The 19160-nt window shown below is 43.9% G+C and overlaps 1 protein-coding gene across 1 annotated transcript in view; it reads left to right on the forward strand.

The window, feature by feature from the left end:
- The window catches only part of MOCOS (molybdenum cofactor sulfurase), a 65913-nt gene extending 62729 nt beyond the window's left edge, over positions 1-3184 (forward strand). The window contains exons 14-15 of the mRNA XM_006889231.1: positions 960-1064; positions 3050-3184. Of these exons, the coding sequence (XP_006889293.1) occupies positions 960-1064; positions 3050-3184 (240 nt within the window). The remainder of the gene's footprint in view (positions 1-959; positions 1065-3049) is intronic.
- Positions 3185-19160: the final 15976 nt, after the last annotated feature.

Genomic DNA, 19160 nt, shown 5'->3' on the forward strand with positions numbered 1-19160 from the left:
CCAGCATTTGTTGCTTGCTGTTCTGTTAAATTTTGCTATTTTGACTGGGGTGAAATGATGTTGAGCTTCAACCCATATTGAAGGTTGCAGTCCTTGACCTTCTGCAGCAAATGCCTCTGGTCTTCCTCAGTTTCGTACAAATGTGTAAAAACATCTCTGTCATTTTGTTTCCTACTTATATCAACCATATAAAAGTTTTCCCATTTGAATTAAAGCCTAACGTACAACTATATAAAAGTTTTCCCATTTGAATTAAAGCTCAACGTAGATTAATTTGCACAGCTGAGCGATACACACCGTAGAGATACAGCATGGATTGCTTACCCATTCTTCTCTATCTGCTTGACACTTAAGAGAGTAACAGTCTTTTCTTATTAAGAATAATGTCATGGCTATCCCTCCACATGGACCTGTGTTTGTGCTTACGATTCTTTACTTTGGTTGAATGTCTAGAAACAAAATTGTTGTGTAAACAGGTGTGAATATGCTAAAGTTCTTTTCTGTTTTCCTGTTATCGTAGTGAAAAAGATCTACGTACAATTCACCATTTAAACTCTTTTAAGTGCTCAGTTGGGAGCACCCAGAGGCTCATTCTGATGACTTTCTTGCTGGGTCTCGGCTGTTGATCTTCTCCGGTTCCTTTCTTCCTCAGATCCCTTACATCCCCTGGTAGTCATCATCTGGGATTGACAACTGCTCTTCTCTGAATAGCCCAGCAGGAGGAGCCTTTCATTTGGTGAAGAAATGCTCCCAATTCCCCAGCAAGCATTGTGATCTGGTGCCACTTTCCGGTCCTTCAGAGTTGGGGGTAACACTACTGAGCATTTTTGTGCAAGTCTAAACCGAATCCAGGACAGACCTCCCACCCCCAGCCCTCCTGGACCCAGGTTCCTTCCTGGAAATTATGAGCATCTGGACATGTTTATGGCATCATTGTCTTTTTCCTTCTCACCTTCTAGGTTTTGGGACCTTGTCATAGATGCCAAATGATTTGCATCGACCAGCAAACGGGGCAACGAAGCCAAGATGTTTTCCAGAAACTTTCTGAGAGTCGAAAGAGAAAGGTGAGCATGATGGCGAAAGCTCATACTTTGTCTTAAGGTCCTGATGTGTTAAGTGCACCATCAGAGTGCCGAATCATTCTGAGGAATGCGGGGATTTGAGGTGCCTTCTGGAGTAAGGTGATGGCCTCTTGTCCATGGTTCATTCTATTTTCTTTCCATCCACTTGCTCACTTGTTTGTTTGTTTGCTGTATTTATGTTTTCTTTTTTTTAAAAAAAAACATTTTCTTATAATAAAACATAACAAAAAAAGCCACTTAAACCATTTTTATACATTTCAGTGACATTAATGATATTCACTATGTTATGTAGCCATCACTACTGTTTCCAAATGTCTTTCATCCTTATAAACTGCATTATATGCATTTTTTTATACTCTCAACTCTTGTTAAAGAGACATGGAGTTTAAGTAATAGATAAGTCAAGCAGTTCCATTGTCTTAATCATTGTTTTCTTCACTAGAAGATCTCATGAAATGTGTCTTACGGTGAATAGAGTACCTGCATAGAAATATTCTTACATAAATTTCATTAAACTAAACCTGTGAGTCATCTTTTTAAGAGTTAAATCATCTCATTGCTGTTGTTATGGATTTATAGGTTATAAAAGCTGCATTTTAAAAAGATGCAGATTCTTTATGTAGTCGTAATTTATTTGCTAAATTAGAAGAAATGTGGAGTCTGCAGTGGCCCAGATGTGTGATTTGCTATATAACACGATTTCCAACACCGATAGTCCCTCCTTGGTTCCCTCATTCCTCTGTGTCCCTTGCGTTCATTGGTTCTCTGGAAGGTCTCCCAGAGACTCAGATTCATCAGGGGAGGGACTCCTGTGACTGTAGGTATGCAGGCTGGTTTTGCAGAGACTGGTGAGTGCTGTAGACTATTAGTTGCAGTACAACTGGAAAGCGGGCATCCCCAAAAGAGAGCTAGCAGTTAGCTCTTAAAAACCTCTAGTGGCGTGGGGCTTGCATTCCACCCTAATCCTATCTCCTTAGCACAAAAAAATAGCACAAAATAAACAGTTCAGTAATGGCTAGGAAAGAGATTTTGAACAAGAAACCCTTAGCACCCGACTTTAGAAGGATTTCTTTTCAGACTCACATTTTCCGCCAGGGCTTTTTGCTTGCAAACCAAATGCCTTAGCTAGTGCTGCCATACAAGAAAACATTCTCAGTGGATGTTATGTGCCATCAATAGACTACACTGTACTCAGCCAAACAAACAAGACAGTAATTGATTTTCTCAAATCAGGGTTCTTGGTGGTGTTTATTCTTCCTGTGAGACGATCACAACGCTGCAATAAAGTCAGGTCAATTAGGAAAACAGAATCCTTAGAGCCAAAGAGAAACCTGTGAGCAAGTATTCACAAACTCGTCTCATTGCCACTGAGTTGGGACCAACACTTAGCTGAGTGGGTTTTCAGAGGCAGTAAATCACATCAGAGGCAATTGTACATCTTCCTTTTTACAGAGCAGCTGGTGAATTTGAACCTCATGCCTTTGGGCTGGCAGCATAACTCCTTACCTACTTTGCCACCAAAGTTCTGTAGAGAGCATGTCTAGAGCAATCCTTATCATAAATTCTCTGTTTATAACTGAAAATCAGCTGTAGAAGCTGTTAGAAAGAGACAAGCCATACTAAATTTTAATACCTGTTACACTGCGGGGTACAGGCTATATGGGTGAACATTTATATTAGACTCAGAGTCCCAAGGTGATGCAAACAGTGAGACACTTAACTACTAGCTGAAAGGTTAGTGATTGCAACCCGCTTAGAAGTGCCTGGGGTGCGGGGGGAGGTTTGGCAGTCTGCTTCCAAAAGGTAAAAAGAATGTGTCCAGAAATAAAGAAATGCAGAGTGACTCCCAGAAAACCACCTGGAAATGAGACTTCGCAGGTATTTGATTTTAAATGAACATTGTTGCTCACAAAATTATTTCCCTTGCAGAAGTAATGTGTTTTATTGCTGACTTTTTTTGTTCCCAGGTGAACTTTGGGGTGTACCTGATGCATATGCCTTTGGATTTATCTTCTCCACGCTTCCTGTCTGTAGGATCTCAGGTGCTCCCCGTGTTGAAAGGAAGTGAAGACTGTCACCATTTACTGGTTCCTGAGAAATGAGAGGACTTTATCTCCTAAGAAATGTTTTGTGCATGTATTGATATGTCTCTTTTACAGGTATACCTGCTGTTATTAAATCTGTAATTTGGTCCAGTAAACCTGCTCTTTTGAACAAGGACTGTCTTTTTCCTTTGGGAGGTAAAGAAAGACTCTCACCTGCTTCCTGTTCAATCAATTCTGATTCATAGTGTCCTTCCACTGGTTTTGGAAGTTGTAAATTTTAAGCTGCAGATCTTAATGGGAGGATACACACATCCAAAAGCAGGGGTAGAAAATAGTTTTATAAAGCTCTAAGTATACTGTTTCTTAGTAAAGTCAGTACAAGTACATAGATACAAATAAAAGAAAATCATCAAGGGAGGAGACTATCTTTTTTCATGGAGCCCGTGGTGGATTTGAACTACAGGAACACTCAACCTTTCGATTAGCGGTGACTATGCTACAGCATGAGGTCGTCACTTTGGCCTTTGGCTGCCTCCTGATGTTACTTGCTCGTTGAGTTTTGTTCCGCATTTCCCCTGACTCTATCCAGGATTTTCTGCTGTATTCTCTTTTAAAGAGGTCAGTGGGGCACCATTTAGTTCTGCTCTCAGGGTTGCGGAAGTTGAATCCAACTGGTTCATTGACTTTTGGACTAATTATGTCAATACATCTTTGCTTTTTTTCCTTCCTTCTTTATTCTGGAGAGGAAGAGACCGATAGTTATAGCTAACTGTTTAATGGCTACTTGTAAGCTTTTATGATCTCTTTTGCTACTCACCAAAGTAGGACCTAGAACCTTGGCTTCGTGGACTGTGTTATGCCGATTGACCTTGATTGTTCCCCAAGAATGCGGTCCCAAGAGTCTAGAACTATCAACTCCTTCTGTCAGGATGTTGGGTTATGATTAAGAAGTATTGCTGCTGTTGGCCCTGCCAGGTATATGGATGTATTTATAGCACATACTTATATGAGAGGATAAACATATATATGGATGTACTTATAGCACATACTAATATGCATAAGGATGATAGAAGAATTGATGCCTTTGAACTACGGTGTTGGAGAAGAGCACTGAACATCCCATGGATGGCCAAAAGAACAAACAGATACGTCTTAGAGAGGGAGCAGCTGGAGTGCTCTTTGGAGGCAAGGATGATGAGGCTTCACCTCACATACTTTGGGCATGTTGCTAGGAGGCACTGACTATTCCTTGGAAAGGGACATGACACTGGGAAGGATAGAGGGTCGGCGAAGGAGAGGAAAACCCTTGGCCAGGTGGACTGACAAGGTGACAGCTGCAATGGGCTCTAGTGTGTCAGGAAGTGGGATGATGGCACAGGATAGAACAGGGTTCAGATCTTTTGTTCATAGGGTCGCTATGAGTCTAACTTGACTCAATAGCACTTAACAACAACAACAACATGAATGTAGAAATATCAGCTGCCAAAACTATGTATGGACCCATATGTAGTGTTTTTTCACTTATGTCCATTTATTCCTCTTTACTGTCTTCATATGTATCTACTGTTGAGTGTATTTCTTGTGTATCTCTTTATGTCTTTTCCTTTTTTTGGTGGTTTCATACTGCTCATCCCTTTATTGTATATTGCCTTTAATTTCACATGTATTAGTAGGTGTCTACTTTCTATTTAGGGAGCTCTGGTGGTAACCTAATGTTAAGAAGCTGTGCTGCAATCTCAGAGGTATGCACTTCAAATCCACCAGCTGCTCCACTGGAGAAACGTGAGCAGTCTCCTCCAGTGTGATTAATTTACTCTGAAAACCTGCTATTACAGGGTCAGCTGTGGGTTGGTTCCAACTCGACAAAACACAACAACAACAACAATACTAATTTTCTATTTACTAATTTTATTCCCATCTTCCTCTCTTTGTATCACTGGCAACCATCTAAGAATGACTGTCTTATTTCCAAGTCTAAAACAGTTCACTTTATCTAGACTTTTGCTCCACTGGGAAGTTCTGTAATGACACTGCTTGTTTGTGATGTCTTTTTACTTTGTGATTATCCGCCTCAGTGGACCGATACTTCTGATTTCCTATTTCTAGTATCGTTAGTTTATTTTCCTTTATGTATTTTTGAGGTCTGAATTGGCTTCTAAGTGATGTGGTTATGTGTATTAATTTCAGGTTGTTGTCTGTTGGTTTTGGTTTTCTGTCTAAAGAACCTCCTTTAGCATTTCTTGTGAGATGGGTCTAGTTTGCACAAATTTCTTCATTTCTGTTTATCTGGAAATTTCCTAATCTTGCCATCATCTTTGAGGGACAATGGTACTTTTTTTATTGACTTTCCCCCCTCCCTTTAGAGTTTTGTACATGTCATTCCATTGCCTTCTTGCCTGCATGGTTTCTCTGCTGGGAAATTGGAGATTAATCTTATTGGTTCTCTATGTGGAAGAACTTTGTTTTTTCTAGAGCTGCTTTCCATACTCTTTCATTCTCTTTGGTTTTTTTTTTAAATTTATTAATGATATGTCTTGGTGTTTTTCTGTTGGAATCTATCTTGTTTGGAGTTGCTCAACTTTCCCAACGCACATTTCTCTACTTTTCATAGTATTTTGGCCTTTTCCCCCCCAGCAGATGTTCAGCGATTTCCTCTGTGTTTTTAATTTTCCTGTCTTTTCTGAAATCTTCGTCACACATACGCTATTCCTCGTGATGATGTCTCATATAATTCTTATGACTTTCTTCCCTTTTCTTCCTTTTTTTCCAGTTTTTCTTCTAACAGATTAATACTGAGGGATTTATCTCCTTTCTTACAGTTCTGTGTTTCCTTGCTTCACTTCTTTTGTCCTTCCGACATGTTACCTATTTCTGAATTTAATTTGCTATGTTTGTATGACTTTTAATTTTCCATTTATCTATTTGCTTGTGCTATTTTTGTTCGTTGAAAAATTCTTCTAAAATGTTGTCTGTGTTTTCCCTGATTTTGTTTATGGTTTCCTTACATTTTTTTCTGAAAGCACTCAATCTCCATTCTTTTGAATTAGGATTAATTGATTAGGAAGCTTCAGTAGCATTTCTTCCTCTGAAAGATTTTCAGGTTCTGTCTTTTGGTTGCTTGTTTGTGCTGTTTTTTCCTGGGGATGTTTTTCTTTTGTTTTGGGTGGGGCTATGTATGGTTTGAAGTTGTCTTTTGCCTCTAAGATATTGCAATGTTGCTTTCTTTGTATTGTTTTGTTTTGATATATCTGATTGAGCTGTTTAAATATGTTAAGGAGCTTTCTAGTTTGGCAGTTCTTAGTATTTCACCTCCTTTCTTCTAGTAAATGTGATAGGATCAAAGTATATGTGTAGTCCACTGATCATGTAAAGCAGGTGGGGATAGTTTGAGCTGGTGCTGGCCACAGTCTGTTAGTGATCATGTGGAAGAGGAGCCAGTCTTTACTCCTGCGTAGTGGGTGAGGCTGTTGGAGGTAGGGGGGTGTGTGAGTGCGAGCCTGGTAGGGGTGTGTGTGTGCGAGCCTGGGCTGCTTGAAAAAGAGAAAAAAAAAGAAGACAAAAGTAGACAGTAAAAGAAAATCCCAAATTGAAATGGCTAAAAGGAACGAGGATCAGAATAGAAAGGTGGTTGTTGTTATGTGCTATCTAGTCACCTGCAACTCATAGCGACCTTATGTACAACAGCCCTAAACCCTTCTCTATCCTGTGCCAATCTTATTGTCTCTGACACACCTACCCCCAAAGCAAGCAGAAGATAATGAAAAACAAAAACAAAACCTCACAAAGAAACTGAAAACACCTGAAAAGGCTGGGAAAGAAAAGAAAAACTAGAGCGTGAAAAAGGGAGCCTGGGGGACATGAGCTGACATGACTGTGGCAGGTGGAAAGATGTCTGGTCCAGAACCATGTTTCTGACCATCCTGTGGAAGGTTGAGGTTGAAGTGCTCAGTTAAGGTTGAACCTTTATTCAAGGATATTTATCATCAAAACACCACGTGCAATAGGAAGACAAAACAGTAAAAAATTCAGTTATGATTGCTCTCTCACCTGTGAAAAGAAACAGACCAATATAGTGAGTGGGAAGTGGGGTGGTTAGTGGTGGGTGTTCCGTAGTCCAAGGGGGAATAGGTTGATCTCTCTGCAGGGCTCCATCTCCTCCCAGGAGCTGGGGGTGGGGTGGGGGGATTCTGTGCATAAATCACTCTCTCCCCTGTAAAAGGAAACACACCAATATGTTCATGTGCACTTTAGGTGTTATTTAAAATGTCAGGAAAGATGTCCTTTGGTGAGATGTTCACAAAAGAATCACAAGAACATTTGAACATTCCCAGATATCAGTTGCTGATACTGTAGTTGACCTCAAGGCTGAACCAGATAGCCTGCATTCTGGGCCACGCAGGCTCCAGCTCATTTGGAACCTGTCTCTTCAAACGTACCATACATGGCCTTCTTGATGTTAGACAGAATATACGGCAGGTAGGAAACCCGCTGGTCACTGTTATAAACATTCCATGTGGGTAGTAGATGCATGGGGATAGGCTCAGTACCTGAAGGAAGGTGATGCAGGTCTGGGCAAAGGAGCAGAAGAGAAGACAATCACAGCATGAGGCAAACAAATGATGTAAAACGTCGTCTCTGTATAAATGAAAACTGATGTGGCAAGAAGGGCTAGAGACACTGTGTAACTGCTAAGAGTCGAAGAGGAAAGTTACCCATAAACCAGTTTCTGCTGAGTTGAACCCAAATCCTGGTGGCCCCATGCACATTAGAGAAGAACTGAGCTCCATAGTTCTCAATGACTGGTTTTTTAGAAGTAATTTGTCAAATCATTCTTCTCATAGGTTGTCTTTTTCTTATTGGGATGTTGGAGTTTTCTGTACACTTTAGAAATGAATTCTTGTTAGACACGTCATTTCCAAAACGTCACGAAAGCATACATAATTTTTTTTAATTAAAATTATTTACATTAAAAATTGTTTGTTTACAAATCACTTGTGTGTGAAGTCTATTATTCCTTCTCCTAAGTAGCTTTTCAGTCATATTTAATATTGATAGGTGCCATCATATCCAGTATGATTCATAGCAACCCTATGAAAAATAGATCTGAACCCTGTCCTATCCTGTGTCAGCCTCCCACTTCCTGACACACGTGAGCCCATTGCTGCTGTCAGCTACCTGGTTCAGGGTCTTTTTCTCCTTCACTGATCTTCCACCTTTCCAAGCATGATGGCCCTCTCCAAGGAACAGCCTCTCCTAGCAAGATGCCCAAAGTATGTGAGATGAAACCTCATCATCTTTGCCCCTCAGGAGCACGCTGGCTGCACCTTCTCCAAGACATACCTGTTGGGTCTGTTGGCAATCAGTAGGATCTTCAGCCCTCTTCTCCAAAGGCATCAATTCTTCTGTTATCAAAGGAGGCCGACAAGATGGGTTGCCACTGTGGCTGCCACAACAGTGTAAGCACAGCAGACATTGTTAGGATGATACAGGATCTGGGAGGATCTCCTGCTTAGTACTTGGGGTCACAATGCGTGAGAACCAAAGCGAAATCACTTATCAACAAGTCACGTCTGCCACCTGGTGGTACCATTTGGTAACTACAAGTCTTTCACAGGGCTGAAAACTCGATTGAAAATGGGCCAGCGTTCATTTCTTGCCACTTCTTCTCTAGCGTCTATTATTTGTTGCCCTGTTAAACTTTGCCACTCTTACTGGAGTGAGATGGTACCTCATTGTTGGTGGGATTGTAAGATGGTGCAACCATTCTGGAAGGCAGTTTGGCGCTTCCTCAAAAAGCTGAACATAGAAGTTCCATATGACCCAGCTATTCCACTACTTGGAATATACCCTGAGAATATGAGAACTGAGACATAAACTGAGGTTTGTACACCAATGTTCAGAGGAGTGTTATTCACCTTTGCAAGAACACGGAAACAGCCCAAATGCCTAACCACAAACAAATGGATTGAGAAATTATGGTACAATCACACAATGGAATACTATGCAGTACGCAGGAGCAATAACTTTGTAAATATTTACCTAACTTGGGAGGGACTGGAGAGTATCATGCTGCGTGAACTAACTCAGTCACATAAGGATAAATATTGTATAAAACCGTTATTGTAGAATGAGTATAAAGATCCAGGAGGAGTGGGAGAGGCTGGAAGCAGAGGGATGAGGATGTACAGGGGGATGGGGGGATTAATCATTGGGCTGTATAATTTGATGGATGGGGAGGTGAGGGAAATTGAAATAATTTGTTCAAATTTGTATTTGAATTTTGTAAATAAACTAGTAGGGGGTGAAAAGAAAGAAAAAAAAATGAAAACGAGCCAGAAAAGCAGATGAAGAGGGGAGCAAGGGGGAAAATGTACAACAATGAATGAATGGAAATCCAAGTTCTTTATAAACTTACAATAAAATCTGGATTTTTTAAAAAAAGAAAAGAAAATGAGCCAGAAAACCATGAATGGAAAGATGCAAGCATGCTGACGCTTTGATCTGTCTATCTATCTGGCTTCCTCAAGGACCAGACATGAGGACAATTTTGCTACTGATGTTAGTCTTGCAAATTGTTGTTGTGTACCATGAAGTCAGAACAGACCCATAGTTGACCCTGCAGCAGGTTTTCAGTGGCCTGAAATCACACTCGAGGCACTGGCCCATCACTCTCCCACAGAGCATCTTGTGGATTTGAACTACATGCCTTTGGATTAGCAGTACAACTCCTTACCACGACGCCACCTCAGTTCCACTTTACAAATGGGCTTTTGCGTTGTTTTTCAGTGAGGTTATATTTTAACTTCCCCAGCAGAAACCTTCCTGGAAGGATCAGTCCCTGGAGAAGCATTATCTTGCTTGGACAGAAGTGTTAGCAAGAAGAAGATTCCCAATGAGAAATACAGACACGTGATTGCAACAATGGTTTAAGTAGAGCCGACTGTAAGGCTGCACAGAATTGGCCAGGGCTGCCCTCTGCTGGGCATTAGGTTGCTAGGAGTTAAAGGTGATTGGACAGCACCTAACAGTGTTCTTCCCACTGTCTATTGGTCACTGTGTTCTACTGTGAGGGCTTATGCTTTGCTCAGGTGCTGGAGCTATGTTGCTAATATTTAAAATACCAGGGTTACCTGTGCCTAGTGGACAGGTTGCAGTAGTTTCCAGATGGAACTGGACAGGAAGAGGGGAATGGTGATCTACTCCCAGGAGCTGACCAATGAAAACCTTACAGATCCCAACAGAACCTTGCCCATCTGGCTTGCTTTGGCCACGTCAGTGTGGGGATGTATTGCTACAAGAGGACACTGTGTTTAGCAGAGAAGAGGGTCCATGAAGGGGAAGGAGATCCTCAATGAGATGGATTATCACATCAGCCACAACAAGGGGTTAAGATATCCAGGCAATTCAGTGGTTGTGAAGGTGCCTCAGGACCCAGCAGCATTCTCTTCTGTTGTCCCTGACACAAGCTAGAGTTAGTGTGACAGTAGCTGTCTGTCTCTCTCTGTTTCTTAAGACTCTTCTTTGAAGGACTCAAGGAAACAACTTTGACTTGGCTGTTTTTGTCAGGAAGAGGCAGAGGAGGATGGGGTGGGAGGAGAGAGATAGAGAGAGGGAGTCAAAGACAAGGATTAGCTTAATATATGTTGTTTTTTTCTTAGCAGCAAATCCAGGTTGTGTGGGCCTGGTATTTGTTCAATTTTAAATCTATTTTTGAAGACGAGAACACACAGTTACAAAATAAAAATTATGTATAAAATGTTTAAGTGCTTTTTAAAAAATGACTCTCCACTTTGCATTTGGGGAAATAAAAGGCTGTGCAGGAGGTCTGTGCAGAAGAGGGGACACTAGGCATCAGCTTTGGGAGGAATCCACCTTTGCCCAACTTTCTTGCTATTCTCCTTTCTCAACGCTTCTAAGCACGATCCAGCCAGTCAAGGATTGTTTATTCTCACGTTTTACAAAATGAATTTTTACAAGATGAATTTCTTTTGCATTCTCTGAAGTAAACATCCACACGAAGCTCTTTCCTGATCTTCTCTCTCCTACCTGTGGAGGGAAATGTCAGCCCTCTGAGATAGTGACTCACCTGGACGGTGCATATGTGGACTGGACAGAGTCCACACTGATCTGGAGGCTTCCCCCCACGTGGGTGCCAGGAAGCACGTGTAGCCATCTGAAAACCTTTCTCTCTTCTTCTCCTGGGGCACAAGGAAACTATATGTTTATCCAGGGTTTGGTACAGTATAGGTAGGTCTTGTTGTTGTTGTTATGTGCCGTCGAGTCGCTTGCGACTCATAGTGACCCTATGTACAACATCTCTAAACTCTGCTCTGTCCTGTGCCAATCTCACTGTCTCTGACACACTCATGCCGATTGCCCCAGTCACCGAATCAATCCATCTCCCAGAGGGCCTTCCCCTCCTGCGCCCGCCCTCTACCCTTCCAAGCATGATGTCTTTCTCCAAGGACCTGTCCCTCCTTACAGCATGACCAAAGTATGTCAGGCGAAGTCTCAGAATCCTTGCCTCCAAGGAGCAGCCCGGTCTAACCCTCTCTAGGATAAATCTGTTTGTTTTCTTAGCAGTTCATGGCACCCTCAGCACTCTTCTCCAACACTAAAGCTCAAAAGCATCAATTCTCCTTCTGTCCTCCCTGGTCATTGTCCAGTTCTCTACATATAACAAGTGATTGCAAAGACCATGGCCTGTATCAGATGCACCTTAGTCTCCAGAGACACACCATTGCTTTTGAGCACTTTAGAGAGGGTCCCTAACAGCAGACTTTCCCATTGCAATACGTCTTATTTTCCTGGCTGCTCGTGCCAAGAGTGTTGACTGTGGAGCCAAGCAGACTAACGTTGTGAACAATCTCAACCTCTTCACCATCCATCCTGATGCTGCCAATTGATGCAGTGGTGAGAATCTTTGTCTTCTTGACACTGAGCCTCAATCCATATTGAAGGCTGCAGTCCTTGACCCTCTGTATCACTAGCTAAAGGTTTTTAAGTAGAAAAGGTGATGTTCCTTATGGAAATGGACTGAAAAAAAGACACTCAAGACATCTTTGCCTCAGATAACTGCTTTTTGGGGGCTGAAGTCAGTGTACACTATTTGTCTACACTATTTTTACTCAATAAATTCTTTGCATACTTCAGCATGGTTTTTATACATACAATTGAGGTATAAATGGTTACATTTATGTACTTTTAAGAGTGAAAATATATTCTTACTGCTGTTGTTGTGCACCACAGAGTTGTAGCCGACCCACAGCTCACCCTCCAGGGGGTTTTCAGAGACAGTTAATTGCACGGGAGGAGATTACCCATCTTTCTCCCATGGAGCAGCAGGTGGCCTCGAGTCATGTGCCTTCGAGATTGCAGTACAGCTTCTTGCTTCTATTGATACACATGTAAATTTCCAGGTTTCCGTTTGACAGGTAACCCTGCAATGAATAATAGTGTGGAGATATTGCTAGAGATTGCCATTATGATTTCTAAACACAGTGAACCAATATACAACGTGAAGCAGTCCTATAACCTGCTGACCAGTCAAGTCAGGTTGCCTGGCGTCGTGTTTGCATTCATGGTATAAGGATAATCCGTCCACTGCCTCCTCTGTGTAGCTGTATCTGAGCCTCTTTATCAACTCAGCTCAGATCAGGTCCACCCCTCTCCCTTCCCCACCCTTCTCCTCCCCTCCACTCCCCATCATCAAGTCAGGCCTAACTCATACATCTTTGCAGGGCCTCTAAAGCTGGCTGTCTGACCCACCAGCCAGGTGCTGGCTTTGAGTTAGCAGAGCAACTCCGACAGATTACGCCGCCTGAACGCCCCATATATTTATAGCACCTGCTGATTCCCACACAGGTAACAGATATAGTCTCTTGAGAAAATGAACCAATAATGGCTTCTGGGTTTAGAAAAGGTAGACGTGTGGAGAGTGAATGGAGGAGCCCAGTCCTTGATCATGTAATTCCAGAAAGTTTGAAGCGAGGCGTGGGGACTGAAAGATGCAGCCCAGTCCACAAGACAGAAGCCCACATGCCATAAGTTTCAATACTGAAACGTTATGAGTCAAATGTACACATAGTTAAGGAAATGATGTTCTGACTTCCTTTGGCAAATAGGACTTCATAATAAGTTGAAATGACAGGTTTGAATCCAGAATTCGGAATCCTGGGGAATGTGCACAAGGATATGGTGGCACAGGGAGAGTTTATCCAACCGCTGATTTCTAGGCACAAAGGGAATCCTTGTTCTTCCTGGCTGTGAGCCCTGAGGTTCATATACGTGGGCACCTAAGGTCTTTCTCCACGTTCATAGAGATCTGGAGGCAAGCTATTTCAGAAGTGGATGCCACTCCTGCTTAACTACGAGTTACCTCTGTACAGCAAATGGACAGACCAGTGCTATACCACTTAGAAGAATGCTTGACCAAAACCAATTAAAATCAGGACTGAGGGCCACAGATTAAAATCACCCATGATGTCCTTCTTCAGGGACCAGTCCCTTCTGGCCACACGCCCAAAGAAATGTGAGACAGAACTTCAAAAGCCTTGACTCCAAGGAGAAACCTCTTCAAGACAGATTCATTTGTTCTCCTGGCATCTTCTCCAGCATCACAACTCAAAGATACCAATTCTTCTTCTGAGGGCTAATTTCAGAGCAGTTGAAGGATCTGCCAAGATTTAGCCAGGTGTTCAAGAAAATGTTAGTAAGTGAGAAAAAGAAACAAACATGAACTGTATGGGGGGAAAGTTGCAAGGAAAAGGCTGGCCATGTTGTTGCTGTTGTTGTCGTCATCATCGTCATTTGTTGCTGTTTTGTACCATTCAGTGGGAACTGACCCATAGGTGACCCTCCAGCAGGTTTTCAGAGCAGTAAATCACAAGGGAGGAAATGGCCCATCCTTCTCCTGTGAAGCAGCTGGTGGATTTGAACTCCGTGCCTTTAGGTTGGCAGTGCAAGTTGGTAGTTGGATAGTCAAGTGTCCTTTGGATGGGCAATTAGGATTGCACTCAGCAGCAGGAAGAGTTTGCCCACCAGATGCCACAGATGGAGCGTGAAGATTCTGTGAGGGCGCTGAGAAATAGAAAAGCTGATTAAGAAGAGGAGATATGCCAGTAAGCTAGAGGAAGAGAAGGGCTTCAAGAAGCATGTAGACAGAGCTTTGAGGATGGAAAACACTTGAATCAGTGTTTATCTCACCCAGACTGGGTATGTACTGTGAGAGGCCCAGTGCAGACGGTCTCGTGTTAAATGCTGGGAGGAATGTTGCTCATAACCCACAGGCCCTACGTGCTGTTCTCAGAGAGAAAGATGCGCAATCTCCTCCGCGATTTACAGCCTTGGGAACCCTGTGGAGGGGCAGCTCTGAGCTGGTTCTGACTTGATGGCAATGAGAGTTTTGTTTAAAAAAAAAAATAAATCAGAACTTCCCAGTGGCAACAGGAGAGCCGTAAAGCAGCTTGGAGTCCTATGTGGGCATCTGGCAGGCAGGGGCATGGCCGGGAGGCTGGAAGGGATGGAGAAGGTGGCTGGGTTAGTGACAGAGCAAGAGCCAAGGAGGGACCCTAGGGTCCAGGTGGGGGTAAAGCCTTCCATGGGGGTGGGGGGATCTAGGGCCATGGTCATCTCCTGAGATTAAAGGTGGTGCTGGGATGGAGAGAACAGGGTGTGACAAGTGGAATTCATGCGGAGAAGTGGCTGGAGTTGGGTTCGCATGAGGGGACTGGGCAGTCACACTGAGCAGTGGGAAGAGACCCTGGGTTGGAAACAGGCGAGGGAGGGTTCCTGCGGCCTGCAGGACCTCCCTGAGCAGAAGACGCCTGGTACAGGTATGGTGCTGGGCTGGTACCCAACTTGAGAGGGAAGATGAGAAGTGGGGTGGTCAGAGGGTGGAGGACACAGTGGAAATGGAAGGGCAGGAGGCCTGCTGTCAAAGGAGCAGCCTTTGGAGATTTAGTATCTGGGCCTCGAGAGTATGGGGCAGGCCTGAGAAGAAAGGGTTAAACCTGACGATGCACTTTCCTCCACCTCCTCCTGCCCAAGCTGCAGAAGTTTTCTTACTTTAGACCATTCAGGGCACAGAGACCTCAGCACATTTTCTTCAAGACTGTTAAAGGCCCCTTGCAAAGTTTGTTTATGTACATAGACATTGAATATGGTGTTGTTAGGTGTCATCAAGTCAAGTACGACCCATAGTGACCCTGTGAACCACAGATCTGAACCCTGTCCTATCCTGTGCCATCTTCACACTTTTTGACACTCTACAGCCCATTGCAGCAGTCACCGTGTCAATCCCCCTGGTTGAAGTTCTTCTCCTTCCAACCCTAAGCCTTTCTGAGCATCATGTACCTCTCTAAGGAACAGCAGCTTCTAGCAACATGCTTAAGTATGTGAGGCAAAGCTTTAACATCTTTGCCTCCAAAGAGCACTCTGGCTGCACTTTCTCCAACATATGTTTGTTTGTTACTTTGGCCATCTATGGGATGTCCAAAGCTCTTCTCCAACACTACAGCTTGAAGGCATCAATTCTTCTTTGGTCATCCTTATTCATTGTCCAGCTCTCAGATGCATAGCAAGTAATCAGAAAGACCATGGCCTGAATCAGATGTACCTTGGTCCTCAAACCTGACAGCTTTGCTCTCAATAATTTGGAGAGGTCCCTGCCTGCAGACTTTTCCAGTGCAATACCTCTCTTGATGTCTCTTGATTGCTGGTACCAAGGGTCTTGATTGTGGATCCAAGTAAGATGAAATTGTTGACAGTTTCAATCTTTTCCCCATCTCTCACAATGTTACCTACATATAGTCCTAAGAGTGTACCTAGTTATGATTTAGAATTGGTCTTTGTAGATAATAGAGTTTCTTTTTTTAAAAAAATTTTATTATTTTGTGTGTGTGTACCGTCAAATAGGATCTAACTGGTACAGGAGGAGATTGCCCCTCCTTCACCAGCAGAGCATCTGGTGGATTCGAACTGTGCACCTCTGGGATTGCAGTGCAGCTTTTTGCCACTAGGCCACCAGAGCTCCCTCAACAAATTTTCTTTATACGATTTCTGGGAATAATTGTGTACGCATGTAATGCTGATTTGTGGTAGCCTCAAATTCAACCAAAAATGAGAACACTGAGGTGTCTTTTCTGGACCTTTCTAAACAGATTTCCCCTGTTCTTTCACAAACCTTGTGTGTGGGCCAACTACGACCTTTTCAGGCAGCGTGTTTAGAGAAGGCAAAAAGTTTAAGTAGTAAAAGTAAGGAGAGCTGAGAGTACTGCAGGGATGAGAAGTATCACTAAATTATTATTACTTTTTTTACAGAGTATTCATTAGTTCCCTTCCTTCACGAGACTTGGGCACTGGAGTCTCCCTTCACTCTGGAAGTCGGCTGGCTGACTGGTGGGATGGCTGGCATCTCAATGGCAGCTCGGCTTGGTGGCAGTCAAGGCAAGGGAAGTTTCTGGGGTCCTTTTTGCTCTGTGCTAGGGCTCTTTTTGCCCCTCAAAAGTGAGTGGGCGGCCCTGAGCCTTAAAGTAAGGGGAAGTAAGGGCAGAGCCCGCAGAGCTTGCTCCAGGCGGTAGGTAGCTTAAAATCCTGTAGGGCCCTCGGGCCTGTGGGCATTAGGCCTGTCTTTAATTGTTTTTGGTCAAACATTCTTCTAGGTAGTATAGCCCTGGTGTGTCCACTTAGGTACAGAGGCAACTTGTGGTTGCTGTGACGCTGAACACTGTGACACTAATGTGTCAAATGCGGTAACGGTTGCCCATGGCGGACAGTGTTTGGTGGCGCTCTCCGGTTAAAACAAGCTTGGAAGCAGGAGTGGCACCCACTTTCGTAAATAGCTTGCCTCCGGAAACCCTATGAACCTGGAGAAAGGGTGAAAGTCATGCAGGTGTCAAGGACTTTGGTTCACAGGGTCGCTGTAAGTCACTTAACAACAACAACATTCATTAGTCACTAAATTATTTTAAAACCGCTTATAAAAGCATGTTGTGCAGGGAAACGGAGTTCTGGTTGCTAGTCTTAGCGCCTGGCGGATACTCTAAAGGGTTTGTGGCTCCATCCCATCCACTGACTGGATCGGCCAGTGAGCTGCTAAGGTAGAGTGTTGTTAATGTTGTTATGTACCATAGAGTCTCAACCGACCCATCGTGGAGCCTCCAGAGAATTTTCAGAGGCAGTAAATGTTAATAAATTGGCAGAAGACTGCCCATCTTTCTCCCCTGGGGCAGCTGGTGGATTTGAACTGTACGCCTTAGGGTTGGTAGCACAACTCTTTTTTTTTTTTAATTTATTATTAATTTCAATGAAAATTTACAGAGACTTTGGATTTCCATCCATTCATTGTTCAGAGGCAGTAAATGTTAATAAATTGGCAGAAGACTGCCCATCTTTCTCCCCTGGGGCAGCTGGTGGATTTGAACTGTACGCCTTAGGGTTGGTAGCACAACTCTTTTTTTTTTTAAATTTATTATTAATTTCAATGAAAATTTACAGAGACTTTGGATTTCCATCCATTCATTGTTGTACTTTTCTTCCCTCCTAACCCTCCTTCCTAGTACACTACCCTTTTGGAAAAGTAAAAGAAAAATTCTTTCATTGTTTTACAATCCCTCCCCCCAGGTCCACTCCACTATGCAGCCCTCGCTCTGGACTCCTATCATGACAAAAATACCTAATCACATATCCATTTTAAACAGTTCTCTCTCTCATCTGTTTCAGTGCAGTACAGATTATTGAGCCCATCTTTCTCAGTCTCTCCCCAACCCCGAGGTCAGACCTGTTTCACAACAGTGGCACCATGCAGTTTTTGTCCTTTTGTGAATGAGATACTTCACTCAGTATAATGTCCTCTGGGGTCACCCATTTTGAATAATATTGCATGAGTTCCTTGTTTTTCAATGCAGCATAGTATCCCATTGTGTCAATATACCACAGCTTCTCTATCCATTCGTTTGTTGATGGGCACTTAAGGTTGTTTCCAACTCCTTGCTATTGTGAACAAAGCCGCGATAAACATGGGTGTGCTTGGTAGCACAACTCTTTAGCATTAAATTGTCAGAGCACCCTAAGGTAAAGGCTTGTTGTTATGTACCGTAGAGTCTACATCCTAGAAAATGTCACTAGGTAGTTCTACTCTGTCCCATGGGGTCCCGAGGAAAAGGGTCCATGGACAAGGCAGATAAATATGGTATGCGATTTTCTTTCCTAGTGACACTGAAGAAAATGGGTTCAGAAGAAGAAGTGCGTTATGGGGCCGCTTTATAAAGACGAGGTGTTGAGAAGGGGGGTAAATAATTGGTGAGACCTGTATGAAGGATGAGGGGTCCTGGGAGGTGAGGAGATACAGGGACCTGGGAGGTGGGGAGACAGGAGATCTTGCCACGAGCGGACGGAGGGGGTCGCCCGAGAGCAATGTGGAGACGGTGGGAGACAGCGCGGACAGACTGCAGCAAACCTTCCTGCAGAGACCCCGGCTCGCCACCGCCCCTCTGCATTCCGTGACCTCGTCTCCCCAGGCCTAGTTAGGGTTTTCTGGGACCTAATTCCAGTGTTGCAGTGCGGAGGTTCCAGCATCACCCACCGGGCGCCCCCAGGGACACCTCTGCGCTGGGGACCTGGCGCAGCCCCGCAGGTCCCTCGCCTGGATCCCGCTGGGCTTGTCCAATTTGGGGGAAGAACTACCCAAGTCCCCCACTCTCCTTCCTCCCAGCTCGCGGCCACCACCCCATTTGCTAGCGGGGGCTAGCCCCCTCGTGTCCAAATTTGGGAAACAAGAATCGGGGTGCCACCGCCTCCATCTGGGGTGTTTCCACTTGGGTTGAGTCCTTTCCCAGGTGGAGAAGGGCGAGAAGGACGACCCTGTACTCGGTCTACCCGAGCTTCGTGGGCGCATCCAGGCCCGGGGCCACGCTCGCACGTGTAGCCAGAGGCCGAGTCCAGGCTCCTCGTACGGTGCGGGGCCGCGCGCACGCCGCTCTTCCGCCGGGTCCCCGCGTTCCGGGCAGTGGCGCCCGAGGCCTGGGGGGCGGAG

This window comes from Elephantulus edwardii, unplaced genomic scaffold (genome assembly GCF_000299155.1).
Source record: "Elephantulus edwardii isolate Elephantulus edwardi_28Jun2011 unplaced genomic scaffold, EleEdw1.0 scaffold00076, whole genome shotgun sequence".
Classification (NCBI taxonomy): domain Eukaryota; kingdom Metazoa; phylum Chordata; class Mammalia; order Macroscelidea; family Macroscelididae; genus Elephantulus; species Elephantulus edwardii.